At 39.2% G+C, this 13,823-nt stretch overlaps 1 protein-coding gene across 1 annotated transcript in view; it reads right to left on the reverse strand.

The window, feature by feature from the left end:
- The window catches only part of ITGB3BP (integrin subunit beta 3 binding protein), a 34,767-nt gene that overhangs the window by 1,430 nt on the left and 19,514 nt on the right, over positions 1-13,823 (reverse strand). The window contains exons 5-8 of the mRNA XM_059822111.1: positions 12,717-12,795; positions 11,510-11,603; positions 9,458-9,517; positions 1,315-1,368 (exon numbers count right to left, since the gene is read on the reverse strand). Coding sequence (XP_059678094.1) covers positions 1,316-1,368; positions 9,458-9,517; positions 11,510-11,603; positions 12,717-12,795 — 286 coding nt within the window. The 3' untranslated portion in view covers position 1,315. The remainder of the gene's footprint in view (positions 1-1,314; positions 1,369-9,457; positions 9,518-11,509; positions 11,604-12,716; positions 12,796-13,823) is intronic.

Below are 13,823 nucleotides of genomic sequence, written 5' to 3' on the forward strand. Positions count from 1 at the left end.
CGGACATTACGCTGAGTGGAGAAAACGAGCTGCTGAACAGGATGCTTGCTCTGCTCTCCTGCACTGCTTTCTGGCCCTCGATCACTCTGTTCCCAGCCTTTGGTGTGGCAGCTGGTTTGGAAGGAGTACAGAGTAGAGAGAATCTCTGGCACAAGCAGCTAATAAGTATTAGGGTAACATTAGCTGGTGGACAAGCAGGGTTTTAAAGGTTTTGGTTTGGTTGGTTTTTTTTTTTTGCTACTAGGTTGCTTGTGATTACAAAATAAAATCTAACCCTCACTGAGAAGCAAAATGCATGTGTCTGAGCTCACCCCTGTGCTCACTCAGTTACACAGCTTGTAAAACCTGGAGATCTACTTTTCCATATTCCTCGATTACAAGATTAGAATACTTTTAACTGTCCAGAGGAGAGTTGTTCTCACACTATACACGGAATTGATGTAATCCACAGCCATTCTCATCTTTAGAGACGACTTCTTTGTCTCACTGGGCTTTATGAAAGGAACCAGTTTTCTCATGCACAAGTAATATACAATGATAGACAAGGTCAGTTGCTAACTGCGCTTCTGCTTACAACACTGGGACAAAGATGAGTAGCCAAAGGAAGAAGAATCAAAAAACCCATGAAACATGTCTCGAGGTGTCTGTTAGGATATTGTTTTATGCTTTCTGCTCTGGGAATACTGAGAAAGTTGATGCGGTGGATTGATCAGCAGCAAGCCCGGCCTGTCTGAGGTGCAGGCGCAGAGATGGAACAGGAGGGCGAGATGCTCCTAGGGAAGGGGGTGGTTGGAAGCGGGCTGCTGCTATTTCAACCGGACCATCTGCCCTGCAGCCCACTGTCTGCCCGCGCACTTGTAACACAGTGAGTCCAGGCAGCGAAGCACCCCTGCCAGCCATAGCAGGGCTGCTAGGCAGCCTCCTTGGTGAATTGCAGGGCATCAGTCGTGGCATTTAAGAAGGTACAATCTGAAGTACACCAATTTTCTTGCTTTCCTTACATGTATTACAGCTCAATTGCCAATCTTGAAAAAACATCCAGTTAGAAACTGACAGCATCGGTGAGAAATGCCATTGGATGTTTGGGACAGAGTTTCTACACATTCAATATGTCATTTTGCTTAACAAACGAGTAACAAGAAATACCACATGCAGAGCAACAACTGTTTTCCCATCTAGCTATTACAGTCTCGACTGCAGGCCTACACACTAGATCACTCTGCAAATGCTTTAAAATTAAATACCTCAGTCCTGATGATAATACCTGTACGTGGCAGCTGGAGAAGCCACGCAGCAGACCGGGGGGCTACTTACCTCAGTCCAGGAGCGACTTCAGGAATGCAGAGCTACTGGCAGTCTGAACATACCCTGTGGAGGAGGAAAATCAGTTTTGATGAATAGAACAATGGTGTTATTACAGAATTTATGAAAATCCCCCCAAATACAAGTTAAATAAGTTACTGCAGTGCCTAGCAGAACCCCTTTGACTTCATACTGTTACTGTGTCTCAACAGTAATTTAGGAGATCGTCTTAATTACTTGTGAGTGTATGCACATATGCTACATCATTAGCAATGACGACAAAGCAGAACAGAACGTGTTATGAGTATTAGAAGCTGGTCCTTCTTTTTTGCTATTAGTAACAAAAGAATAGATAAAAATCCATAAGGACCATATCAGCAGAACCCAATCAAGGATTGCATGAGAGGAACAACCATCCCCTGAGGGGATGGCAAAAAGAGAGGCAACCACACCTGAGCCCCTTACTGAAGGAGGGCAGGGCCAGGGTGCAGGGCTGAGCAGGTGGCTGGAAGAAGCAGAGAAGTGTGCAAGGGTCGAAAGGAACTCGGGGAAGGAGAACATATGGGAAAGGGTCTGGAGACAAGTGCATCTGAGGGCCAAGATTGCCAAATGGCTTTCTGCAGCAGACGATCAGCTCTGGTCTCAGTACCCTTAGTGCCTGCTGCTGGTTCATACTGTGCTTTGATTCTACCACCACAAAAGGGTGAAGAGAATTCATAATTATTTGCTTTATATTAAACAAACTGAGAACAACAAACAAATATTTACAGCAGCTTAGAGCTAAAAAGACTCCTACTATAAGGAAAGAGGCTGCATATCAACCTAAACAGAGAGGCATCAAAGCCACTAAAGACCTTTGGCATGTGGTGATTCCTCAGGTGTCACACGCTTCCCGTATGTGATGCGACACAGGAGACCTGCCCGTGGATCTGACCTGAGGTGCCAGTGACGTTACCTGGCGCTGACCCAAACCAAGCCAGAAATTCTGTCCTAAGCTAGGTCTCATAAGGTTTCTCCAGAAAAAAGGCATCCAGTCCAACTTTGCCTCAGGTACAACTTTTCAGCATTATACCCAATAAGCACCATTTGTTTACACAAATTAACATCAAAAACCTACCACTACCTATTGCTTAAAATAGGAAACTCTCCAGCCTTGTATGACAAGTAATAGAAAAAGACTGAGATTTAATTACAAGTTGCTACTCTTTGTGCTAAGTGCAACTTCCTAATTCAGTCTCTCTGAACCCTTTAACCACTGATTGCAGCATTCTGACTATGCGGTACTTAGAGAACCCACACAGGCCAAAGCAACCACGCCAAGATCTGCACTTCACTCTGAGAAGCTGTCTCAAAAAATGTAAGCTGCCCAGATTCATATAAAACATCATTAAGTCAGTTTTCTTTCCAAACATATACTGTGACAGCACATTTTGACAAAACAGCCTTATTTATAGTAATATTTATATAGATAGCATTAAGATTTAGGTATTCAAATAATCAAATAATATGATTTACTACTCACATGCTCCAAAAGCTTACAATGCTTGTTGTAGCTGTTTAAGCTTTTCTGGGTTTTGGCGTTTTTTTTTTTTTTATGTACGAGCTAATGAAGGTAACGAGTTGCTCTTAAAAAACCCCAACAAAACAGACAAAAAAACCCCCTAACAACCCTTCTCTCTCTTGATACTTTCACACGCAGAACTCCTAAGTAAGTTAAACTACATAAACCCAAAGATAACATTGGCAAAACTGTATGAAAATCTGTTGTGGCCAGAGCAGCTAGGAAAGGAAAGGATCTGTGATAGCGACCAGAAAGACGTCTGGGCTGCAGCCGATCGCGGCACAAGCGCTAGCTGGGTGCAGGACCAGCTTGCTCTCTTCTCGTCAGCTCCATGTTTTAGGGCTGCACAGGGTAAGGCAGCAGCTGGAGAGTCACCAGAAACCTCACCCCTGCGCAGACGGGTTGGTAGAAGCCTTGTTGCCCTTTGCCATGGTGTCTCCTGTCCCCGGCCCTCAAAAGCATTAAAAGGGCAGAATCTTCCCAAGTTTCTTTTCCCTTCCTACTTCCACCACCATTCTTTCCCAAGTTTGACTGCTCTAAAACATTTACAGATCTAAAAAGCAGAGAGAAAAAAAATGTTCACCTGTCAGGTGATATAAAACCAATCTTCTACTAAACGTGCCAGAATAATTTTTCTCCACCTCAACCACAGTTAAAACCTTCAGTCTATTCATTACTGTCCTTTTATAGTATTTTTATTTAATAAAACCTATTAAGACTACCATACAAATCTCTTTACTTATGCTTTTATCTTTTAACTGATCAATTTTTATATTGCTGACATCCCTTCTTCACCATTTGCTCATTTAAAAATTCATAGTATATGAGCTATGTCTCTGGAGAAAACGTCTATAAAATTTGTTACAGCTGGCAAATGTGTATGAGTCAGTGATAGCACATGACTAAATGCTTCACAGAAAATAAAATTTGTTTCTGTAGTAAGCAGAACTGTTTAAATGTTATTTATTTTTATGTTTCAAAGAAAATATATTGTGAAGTGCTGCATTGATTTAATACGCAACAATGTCTGTGTACACGCTGTACAAGGAAAATTTATGAAACCTTTGCACAACTCCTTTAATTGAATTTTCCAAATCTCTCACCACACACAAATAATCAATATCTTCTGCAGAGAAAACCAGTCAGAATTATTACAGTCTTTCTTTTCAATTTTGTTGTCATCAGCACATACAGAGCACCTGGATATTTGTAATGTCTGGATAGCAAGTTATTTACACCTCTTAAACATATAATTGCTACTAAGTGAGTCCAAACTAATGTTTCTTTTCTTTTTTATTTAAAATAATTATATTCATGGGAGAAAGCAGTATTTATTCTCATGTAGGAGCTGCTAGATGTAGCTGTTGAAAGAACTACAATTCTTTTTAATTTTTCATTGAGCTTAATACTCTAAAGTCTAGATCCACTAGAATTAAAAATTAATAGCTATTGCGTCTGTAAAAAGGTACACAGGAAAATAGAGTATAAACACAAGTGTGAAATTCATGAATAAATGTGGCTGACACCTAAATATAAAATGCAGTTTGACAGTTCTATATGTATATACGTCTGAGGCCTATAGTCATATGTCTCATGTGCATTTCTGTATCTGCCACAAAAGTTAATAGCTTAATATTTCATCTACATAGCAGAGGATGTTAAATCATTGGAGAGGTTTGTAATTTGCCCCCTTCCTTCCATCCAAAAAGCTTATCATGCCGGTGACCTCACACCCAAACACTTCTCAAGTCTCAGGTTATATTTTAAAATATGCACGCTGAAGGTGCAAGCACAACCCAACAGACCCACGAGCTGCTGGGAAAAAGCGCAGCATTTGGGGGTCAAACAGAAACCTGTCTGCCAGCTCCTTTACCTTTCAGCAGTATTCTGTCAGCAGACAAGATTACTCACTTGTCCTAGGAAAAATCACTAGCGTTGCAGATTTTGGGTACCAGGCTAAGTGGGTTTTGTGACCTCTTCTAGACTGCAAAGGACTTTGCATCGTTACAAACTAAGAAAAGACCCACTTGCACAGAATGAGAGAAGACGTACAGTCAAATTTAGCCTGAGCAACAACAGCTTTTAATCCACACAACACAAATTATAATCCAACACACTCCTCCTCAAGGTGCACGTTGGGGCAACCTCACAATTGGTTTTGACTGTAAACGCAAGAGGGCAGAATGATTTCTCTGTGTCTCTCTCTGCATGGGGACATTCAAAATAACTTGGGAGTAAACAAAACAGGTGAGCTGCACTCAGTCCTTGTGTGCAAACACGCTCACATGTTCAGCACTCAAGCAGTCTTAATTCTGCTTTGCTTAGTGCAGTCCCATTTACAAGTGTCCGCACTGAGGTATAACTTAAATACATGACTAAGATTAACTTTTTCCCATGTCTACTTGTAGAATAGCCTTGTGACCAGAAGTACGGATAGATCTTCCACACAAAAGAGCAGATGAACAAGGCCAGGCTCCCTCCCGCACCACATAAAGTTATGATTTCTTGAAGCTGTCTCACCAATGACATAGAACATAACACTCAAAGGGTACGCTCATTTCCATCGGCTGGTTTCAGCTCCAAGGGAATCACCTATCAGTTGGGAATGTGTGCAGCGCATCCGCACAGCCTCTCTGTCTGATCTCAGGCCCTTAAGACACGGGTGAATGGCAAAGTCGTGCCGGTCACAGTGACTGCTCTCTTCTAGAGGAAATCCTGCAAACTGCTGCCTGACCGCAGCCCCTTCCTTCCACTTTTGGCCACGAGAAGACTCTTGGCCTAAGGGTTCTCTGTCCTGTGGTAAAGGCAGGTATGTGCTCCATACTGCAGTTGTGTTACAGATCTAGCCTGTGTAAGCGTCAGCTCTGGCCTACACAGCCTTGGGCATACCGGCTTTCTGGTACAAGGCTGACTGAACTTGAATGCAACTGAATACCAGGCTCTAGAGCGTATTTTCGGACCTTCAGAAAATATTAATTCTTAATTCAATTTATGTCTTAGTTTCACAGCCTTTCTGACTAGGCCAAGAGGGCAACTCGTATCTTGGATGCATGCAGGACTTAAGTGAGAGTACTGATGGCCATCATCTCTTCCAAACACAATGTAGGGACATTAGCTCAGAGCAGGCACTTCTGCCGTGTGGCAAAACATCAAACATGGCCTTTAGTGTTAGTTAGGAACTTAAGTAAGCATGTAGTTTGCAAACACAAGCTCTAAGTCTCTGACTAGTAATAATCTATTTGAAAAAAGGTCCTTCAGCACCACCTTTGTTGCTTTTAGAGATGATGTACACCACAAAAAGGCTGCTGGAGAGATCGTGTCAAACTTTTGCTGGAAAGAAGCCTAGAATTTAACTGAAAGGACCTTGGTAGAACTAAGGAACTGTTGTTGTGTCAGCATTAGCAGCTTTTTCCAAACAGATTTAAAACCTCAGAAAAGCCTCTATCACAAACGCCTAGAAGCAGGGCTTGCACAAACAAGAGCATACGGCTCATCCTTGCAGTCAGCTTAGGTATCGCTTCTTAAGGGAGAGGCCTACAGATTTATTAGATAAAAAGGCCATTCCCAATAGCTGGGTCCAACCCCTGCATCCATCTCATAATTTCCCTGAAAAGTGAGTATTTTCTGTAAGCAAAGGCAATCATGACATTTGTTCCATTTGCTCTCAAGAAATGGAAACTCTGGAAACTCAGTTTCTGAATGAATTTACTTGTGAATTCATTCAGCTCACTTAATTCTGCTTAGCCAGTTCATGAAACTTACTTTTCCCGGAAAAGGTATAATGACATTTCTTCCCTGCAAGTGAATACAAAGTTGGGCTGAGAAAAAAACTATGTTTTTTAGGTTGGGGTTTTTACAGACAGAAAAATCCACAGATACATTCCTGAAAATACACACCTGAAGTCTGATGTATTCCCCTCTTCCCCAGAAGATGCCAAAGGAGGAGGAGGAGGAGGAGGAAGGATAGGTGGGAGACAGACACCCAAGTATGTCTAAACGTCAACAAATGTGTTCTACTTTGAGAAGGATGTAGAAATACATTGTAGACTTGACTTACCCTCACTCACAGCAGCCCACCAGACCCAAGTTTTTTAGTTGCTTGTACACAAAGACCCAATACAAAGTCCAAACTCAAACTGATGTGAATTGGGACGAACTGTGGAATATTGTATTCTTACCATTTTATCTGTTTTGAGAAGGAACTCTGCTTATTAAGGAGGTGTCTATATTCCGCAGTTTCTGAAATGGGATTTTAATGTTTTGCCATATATACACAGTCTTCAAAAAACTGGACTGGTGAGTGGGAACTCAGTATCACTTGGTCCCTAATCTCTCCAGCTTTGCTCTCATTAGTAATTTCAAGTGGCATTAAATGAAAATGCATCTAGTTAACCCTGATCTAGTCTCTTGGAAAGCCACCACTACTGTTGCAAAGCGTGCAAACTTCAGTTACTTGTATTAAAAACAATATGAAAGTTAGGAATGTTTAGAACTAAACTTAATAGGGGTGATCATATTTGCCCATGGGCTTGGCAGGATGAACAACAACACAGAAAAGAAAGTATTTTTTATTTCATTACAAGATACAGTCTGAAAATAGTTTTCCTTAACACTGCAAGTATTTGATCTTCTGTAACACTCTCTTGTTGTTTCTTACTTTGACAGCAGACGGAGTCATGGACATGATTTATGTCAATGTTTTTCTTTTTGGGAAGCAAAGAATTAGTATAATTTGTAACAACCAGCTTAAGCAGCTTTCCTGTTTAGAATGTTATCTTCACTCCTTGAAATGCTGAACCTATTAAATTTTCCTTTAAAATACGCGTATGGCAACCTACACATTTATTCTCAACACACATAAAGCATGTTTTGGACTGCAACATACTGACTAGATTTCATCTCTTGGCAGCTGCTTTACAGTTTGCTTACATTCTATTAAAAAACATTTTGTTTACTGTAAATGCTAGTCATGGACAAACAATGATGCCTTTTTTTTATGCTGGTCGCGCAAAATGATATACTGAGTTCTACATAATGCTGCCCATTGAGCAAGGAATGTTTAGTATTAAGTTGTTTTAAGTAGAGGTTGTTTATGCAAAGTAAATAAATTTCATGCCTCACCATGTGATGATAATGTGACATTCCGTCTGTATCAAGCCAAAGAACAGTCATAAGTTTTGTCTTGAGCATAACTAATTAAAAATAATTATGAAAAACCACATCCAAAACTAAAAGGCAGAGTAAAACATCTCCGAATGCTTTCCTTTTATCACATACTTCTTTGCCTCTCCTACTACTGTATTTTCAAGACTGCAAAATTGAATTTATTAAAGCAAAATTGACATTGAAACTTCATCAAAATTGGTCAACTTACTCAAACTCATAATTCTATTTTCCATCCTACTTTCACAAAATATCTCATTTCTCATCTAACAAGACTGGATATCTGTTTAGTGTTAGGGGCTAGTTTCTAGAGCAAAGATGGAACTATAAACGTATATCCTGGTGACCATTAAAAAGCAGTGCACAAAGGAAGCAATGACTGTTTAAATCTGCAATGGCCCATAGTGTTCACCATTATTAGTGCCGGATAGGGGCCATGATAATTTGAACAGAAGGACATAGGGAGCTGTAAATCAGAAATAGATTGCACAAATGAGCCAAATTCCTTAAAAAGTGATGTCACTCCTTTTCATTTTGCGCTAATCTGCTGGAGCTGAGGAAACTGAAGTTTGAGCATTTTTTCTTTCCTTTAAGAGAATTCCCCAGAGCAGAAAGAAGAACTTAGACCTGTGGAAGAGCAGATACAACCAAATTCAAAGGGGCTGCGTGTGATATGAAGCAGTCCTGCTGGTTGGGACAGCTGGCAGCCAGAGCAGTAGAGATGCCATCACCGATTTTGATTCTGGTTTTGCTCTATTAAGATAGAATGCGTGAAGATGACAGAAATATCACAATATCAGTGGTGAATGTTTGTTGATTTTACTGGGTGTGAGAGAAAAAAATAAATCTTGTGTGTATCCCTCCACCACCTTCCCAGCTAGACAAGGCACTAAAGTGGCTATGGGGGCCACACTATATTAAATGCCACCAACTTCAAATATTTTCACAGCACTAGTTATGAAGAAACCTAATAGTTAGGATTTCACAGTCCCCTGGAGTGTGCTAAATACCTCACAATACATATAAGGTTTTGCTGCAAAGACTGTACGCTACTTGGCTTATACACTGAAAATGCAGGGGGAGGGAGGAAAGAGAGGAAGAACGAGGATAACTGGTAAATATAAAAGGTATGTAAACTCTTTAGGACCTGACTGCACTTATTTCTAGACCCTGCGTCAAGTGCAAGACTATTAATGATTTTTAATCCTTTCACATTTTGATGGAGAAATACCCAACACAATGAAAATAGCTGAAAAGATGAAATTTACATGTGAGTAGTGCAGAAGTTTTCAGAAGAAACACATTCGATTACCATCATTTTCACATACTAAGGGTTATCCAACTTATTTCAAGTGGAAAGAACTAAGAAGGCATCAACTAAAAGGAATGATCAAAACATCTGTTACACAGGAGTTATAAAAAGTTTCTTACCTTGGGCAGGAAGTTTTCCATGGTTTCTTTTAAACAGCTGCAGTTCTTCTGCTTGACTCACTAGTCAAATAAATAAATCTGAAATCAATAAATGTTGCCACAGAGATTTCCAAGAAAATAACACCTACACTTCCTTCTGCACTTTCAAAGCATTCATATTTTTCTTCATGCAATGACAAAAAAAACCCCCTTATATATGTATTGTGGTCAGAAAAATTAACAAAACATTTTCAAAAGGAACAGAATTTTGAGAAGTTGTGCTTACAAGCCTCATACCACATTTTGTTCCCATTCTAGTGCTGACATGGTGCTTTCTTCCCAATTCAGAGATGGGGGGAAGAGATGATTCTTTCCCATTTCGAAAGCAACAAGAAGCTAACAGAAAGAGTGGACGTAACAGAAAATGTCAACAATAGGCCTGACATCTCACTCGGGCAGTCTTACTGCCCTATCCACAGTGTAGGGTAGTAATGTAAACACAGACTATTTTCAGAGAACTTCATTTTGTATGAGAAACCATCTGGTTATATGCATTACAGTGGGAACTAGTACAGCGTATACACATGCAAAACCAAAACCGAATAAGCATTGGAATACAAGTCAGGAAAGAAATGGTAATTTAAACAACAGTAGTTGCTGGAATTGTGTGGTGCATAAATTCCACTGCTGGGGCGCATGCACCGAATGCATTAGAAGAGTCACAGTGCCTCTTGGTGAGAACAATTCTCTGGCACCTGTGGCTTTACTGTCCACCTGTTTCCAACTGTGAAGAAAGTAGCAGTCGCAGTCACCCTATGTTTTGCTCTCCTATAGCTAGTTCCAGTGTTTTTACACTCCGCAGAAAACAGAGCAACTAGACAGGGTGAAGAATAATGTATATCGGCAAAACATCACATTTGCTGCAGGTTAAGAGACTGTTTTATTAACTTTGCATGCTCGTCCAGAGACTGGACACAGGGACTATGTATATGCATATATTATTCATATTCCCTGGTCAGCTGGAAACTAGATTATCAGAGGTTGGTATGAAAAGTCTATGAGAACAATGTTATATATGCAAACCTTTGAGAAGAAGTAGTGGCAGGTAAATGCAGTCCTAGACACACACCTGTACCATAAACATGCCATGTGGGTACAGATAAAAGGTGTTGCTATTGTGAAAACAAATGAAGAAACTATTCTGAGGCGTAAAGATTGGGGCCCCTTTGGTGCCTATAGCTACCTTTCACCACTTTTAACTCTTAAAGGAATGACCTGGTAAGGGAGATCTTTGTTTCTTCTCCCTGAAAGCCAGTATTTTTTTTTTTCCTGCTATTATCCATAACACAAGTTTTTTGCATTAGAGTATTTCCCCATCACATACTCCCCTTCTAGTTGCAGAGGCAGTTGGGAAGAGAAATATGTATGTACTTTTTGCTGCTGAGGATTCACATGTCCCAAGAATCTCTGACTTGGAGTAAGGATAAAAAGTTTCCTAAAACTGGACACACATAAATGAAAATCTTGGGCTTTCTGGGTTCCTTTGGAAAAGTATTACAGATGTGCCACCTGTGAAGTGCCCTTATCCCAACACAATAAGCATCTGGTATGTCCATCATTTAAAGACACATGAATAGCAATTTTTAAAGCCTGGAAACCTATGTTCAGCCTAATCCTCCTAACAGGCAAACAAACAAAACAACTTCCTTGAAAAAAGAGAAGAAAGGCAATGCAATCAAAGTGCAAACGTTTAGCCTAATCACTAGCTAACTACCCACTAAGTATCTAACTATTTACATAAGAAAAGGTGTTGCTCTTGCAAGTTTTTCCTCCCCATCCGTGCCTGTGAGTTAGAAGAGTGGGCTGTTGCGGTTGCTTTTCTGTTATGTCCCTGGTTGGATGCACAAGGACATTTAAGGTGCATTTGTCCTGACCAAAAGAACTCACTCGGCAGAGCCTTGGGGTGTAACACGCCATTATAACACAGAGTGGGGTATGACTCTAGGAAACGTTTGGAGTGATCACTGTTAAATTGTTATAAAGGGGATAAATATTATTGAAAATCCTCCTTACTTAGCACTTGGGTTTTCTGCATTTCAGCACTCAAGATGCAAGAAAAGTCTGAGACACCAATAATATTTTCAAGCTCTCTAGTGCCCTCTAAAGCCTGGAAAAAAAACATAATTAAAGACACTGTTAAATCTCATTCCCAAACTACCTACTTAGACGTCTACAACTTATTAAAAACATCTGAAAGAACTTTTGGAAATTTTTCATAAGCTATAAACGATGCGTGAGACTCCACCTGACAGAAGGTCAACGGGAGTAAAAAGTTTAAGGGTGTAAGAACATATGCTACTTTTGCAAATGGCATTCAGGTGCCTTTTTAAAGTGTTACTTAAAAATCTCCTGTTATTTACGCTTCATTCGTAAGTCTTCAGCTGTTTAAACAGATTAACACTTGATCCCCAGAAAAGCAATCTTGGCACATGCACAAGCTTGCTATAATATGTTAGTAAAATGGAAATCTACAAGCGTTTAAGATTCTGTTGAACATACTCCTCAGCATTTCATGGTAGACCTAAAACCATACACTGTCAATTTCAGGAAAAATAAAAAGGATTTTTCAAGAGCGTTTTCTAAATAAACATTTCAATTAAAATATTTGAAATTAGTATCAGTCTTTTTTGTAAATAAAACATTGTCAGACCACATATGCAAGCAAAAAAAATCAATACAATACTTTGACTACACTGAATTATTTCTCAGATATTGGTATACAGCAATGAACCTTGTGCTAAATCTATTCAGGTTCAAAAAATGTGAATAAACCAGAAAAGTTATTTGCATTTTAGCATGTATTAAACAGATTAGTAAATTATGATACATTAGTGGTAAATTAAACAGTACAACCACTTCAACACAAAGGGATATTTAATCTTCAAGGACACAAAAATCTATGCAGTAATAATTCATACTTCAAGTTATAAATAATAGTTGATAACTACTTTTATTCGTGTACAAAAGGAGGAGTGATACAAATTACAAACGGTGTACTTGGAAAAGCAACTCCTCTAGCTTAAAAAAAAATTCTACTAAGTTCTGGCTTTTTTTTTTTTCCTTCATTGTCTAGATTTCCAAGTCAAACCTGCCTGGTTTCAAGTATTTTATTTGCTTCCCTATTTCTTAAAACTCAAATGTTGCATATAAGATTTTCATTCTTATTTGAAATCCTATATTAAAAGTAGATTACAAAAAAATAAATCAGTGTAAATCAGACCTGTAGACTTGTCAGATTTGCTCTTATTTTCAGAATTCTAACCAATGAACTTCTCACTTTGGACTGCAATCCCATGAACCTGCATAAAAAGTTAAAACAATTTCAATTAGCCACATCACCACTTACTGAAAATCAGTGTTTACAATGTTTCCCCGAGTTTCTTCACATTGTAATCAGGATGGATCTAGGTAAGCTGGGAACAGATGGGCTGTGCAACCTGACTGTGTCATATTACACCAAATATAACTTGCCTTTGGTTAGGATTTGTATGTGAACTGCCAAAAATATATATACCCTAATTTTAAGGCTAGGAACTCAGGTTCAGCAATATTAGAGGATTTTCTTATGATTGTGCGGGAAGACAATGGTAAAAACAGGAATTTAACTCATTTGTTCCTAGGAGCAGGAATTTAATCAAGAGGACGAGCTCCCCAAACCCACGGACTGTAAGACCATACGTACGACACTGCTTGTAGCCGTAGGAAACATGAGAAGTTAAAACTGAGCCCAACAGAGACAACATCGCGTGATGTTATTTGTTCAGCTTTGTTGTACTATCTCCCCTTTCAAGTCACAAACATAGTTTACTACCTGTGTAAAGATGGTCAGCTTTCAGAGTTTAATGGGTTTTGCAATAAAAACAAAAATAATATCCAATCAGATTAGATCAGACTTTAATGCATGATTAAGGATTTGCAATGAATATATATTGAAAAAAAATCCTGCAATGAATGTTTAGGCTATTTTCTCTTTGAAGCAATTAAACATGCAAATCAAATGGAGACAACAGGGAAATAACCTATTTACTGCTTCTTCCCACAGAAGGGAGAATCACCCTTATAAGAAACCCTAAATTTAGAATGAAAACTACAGTATGAGAAAAACTTATCACTGTTGCATTTCAACATGGCAACAGAAGGCTATGCAGAAAAGAAAATGCTAATGTCAGTGTATTGTACAACATATTTTCCACCTGTAAAAATAAAGTGTGTGGAAGTTCACATAAATATTACTGTGTAGGTGTTAGCTTATAAATGTGTTTTACTGGCATGTCACTAACTGCTAGTCTTCTAAAAATCTTACAATTTTTAAAAAACATACTGAATT

Source organism: Gavia stellata, chromosome 10 (genome assembly GCF_030936135.1).
Source record: "Gavia stellata isolate bGavSte3 chromosome 10, bGavSte3.hap2, whole genome shotgun sequence".
NCBI classification, from domain to species: domain Eukaryota; kingdom Metazoa; phylum Chordata; class Aves; order Gaviiformes; family Gaviidae; genus Gavia; species Gavia stellata.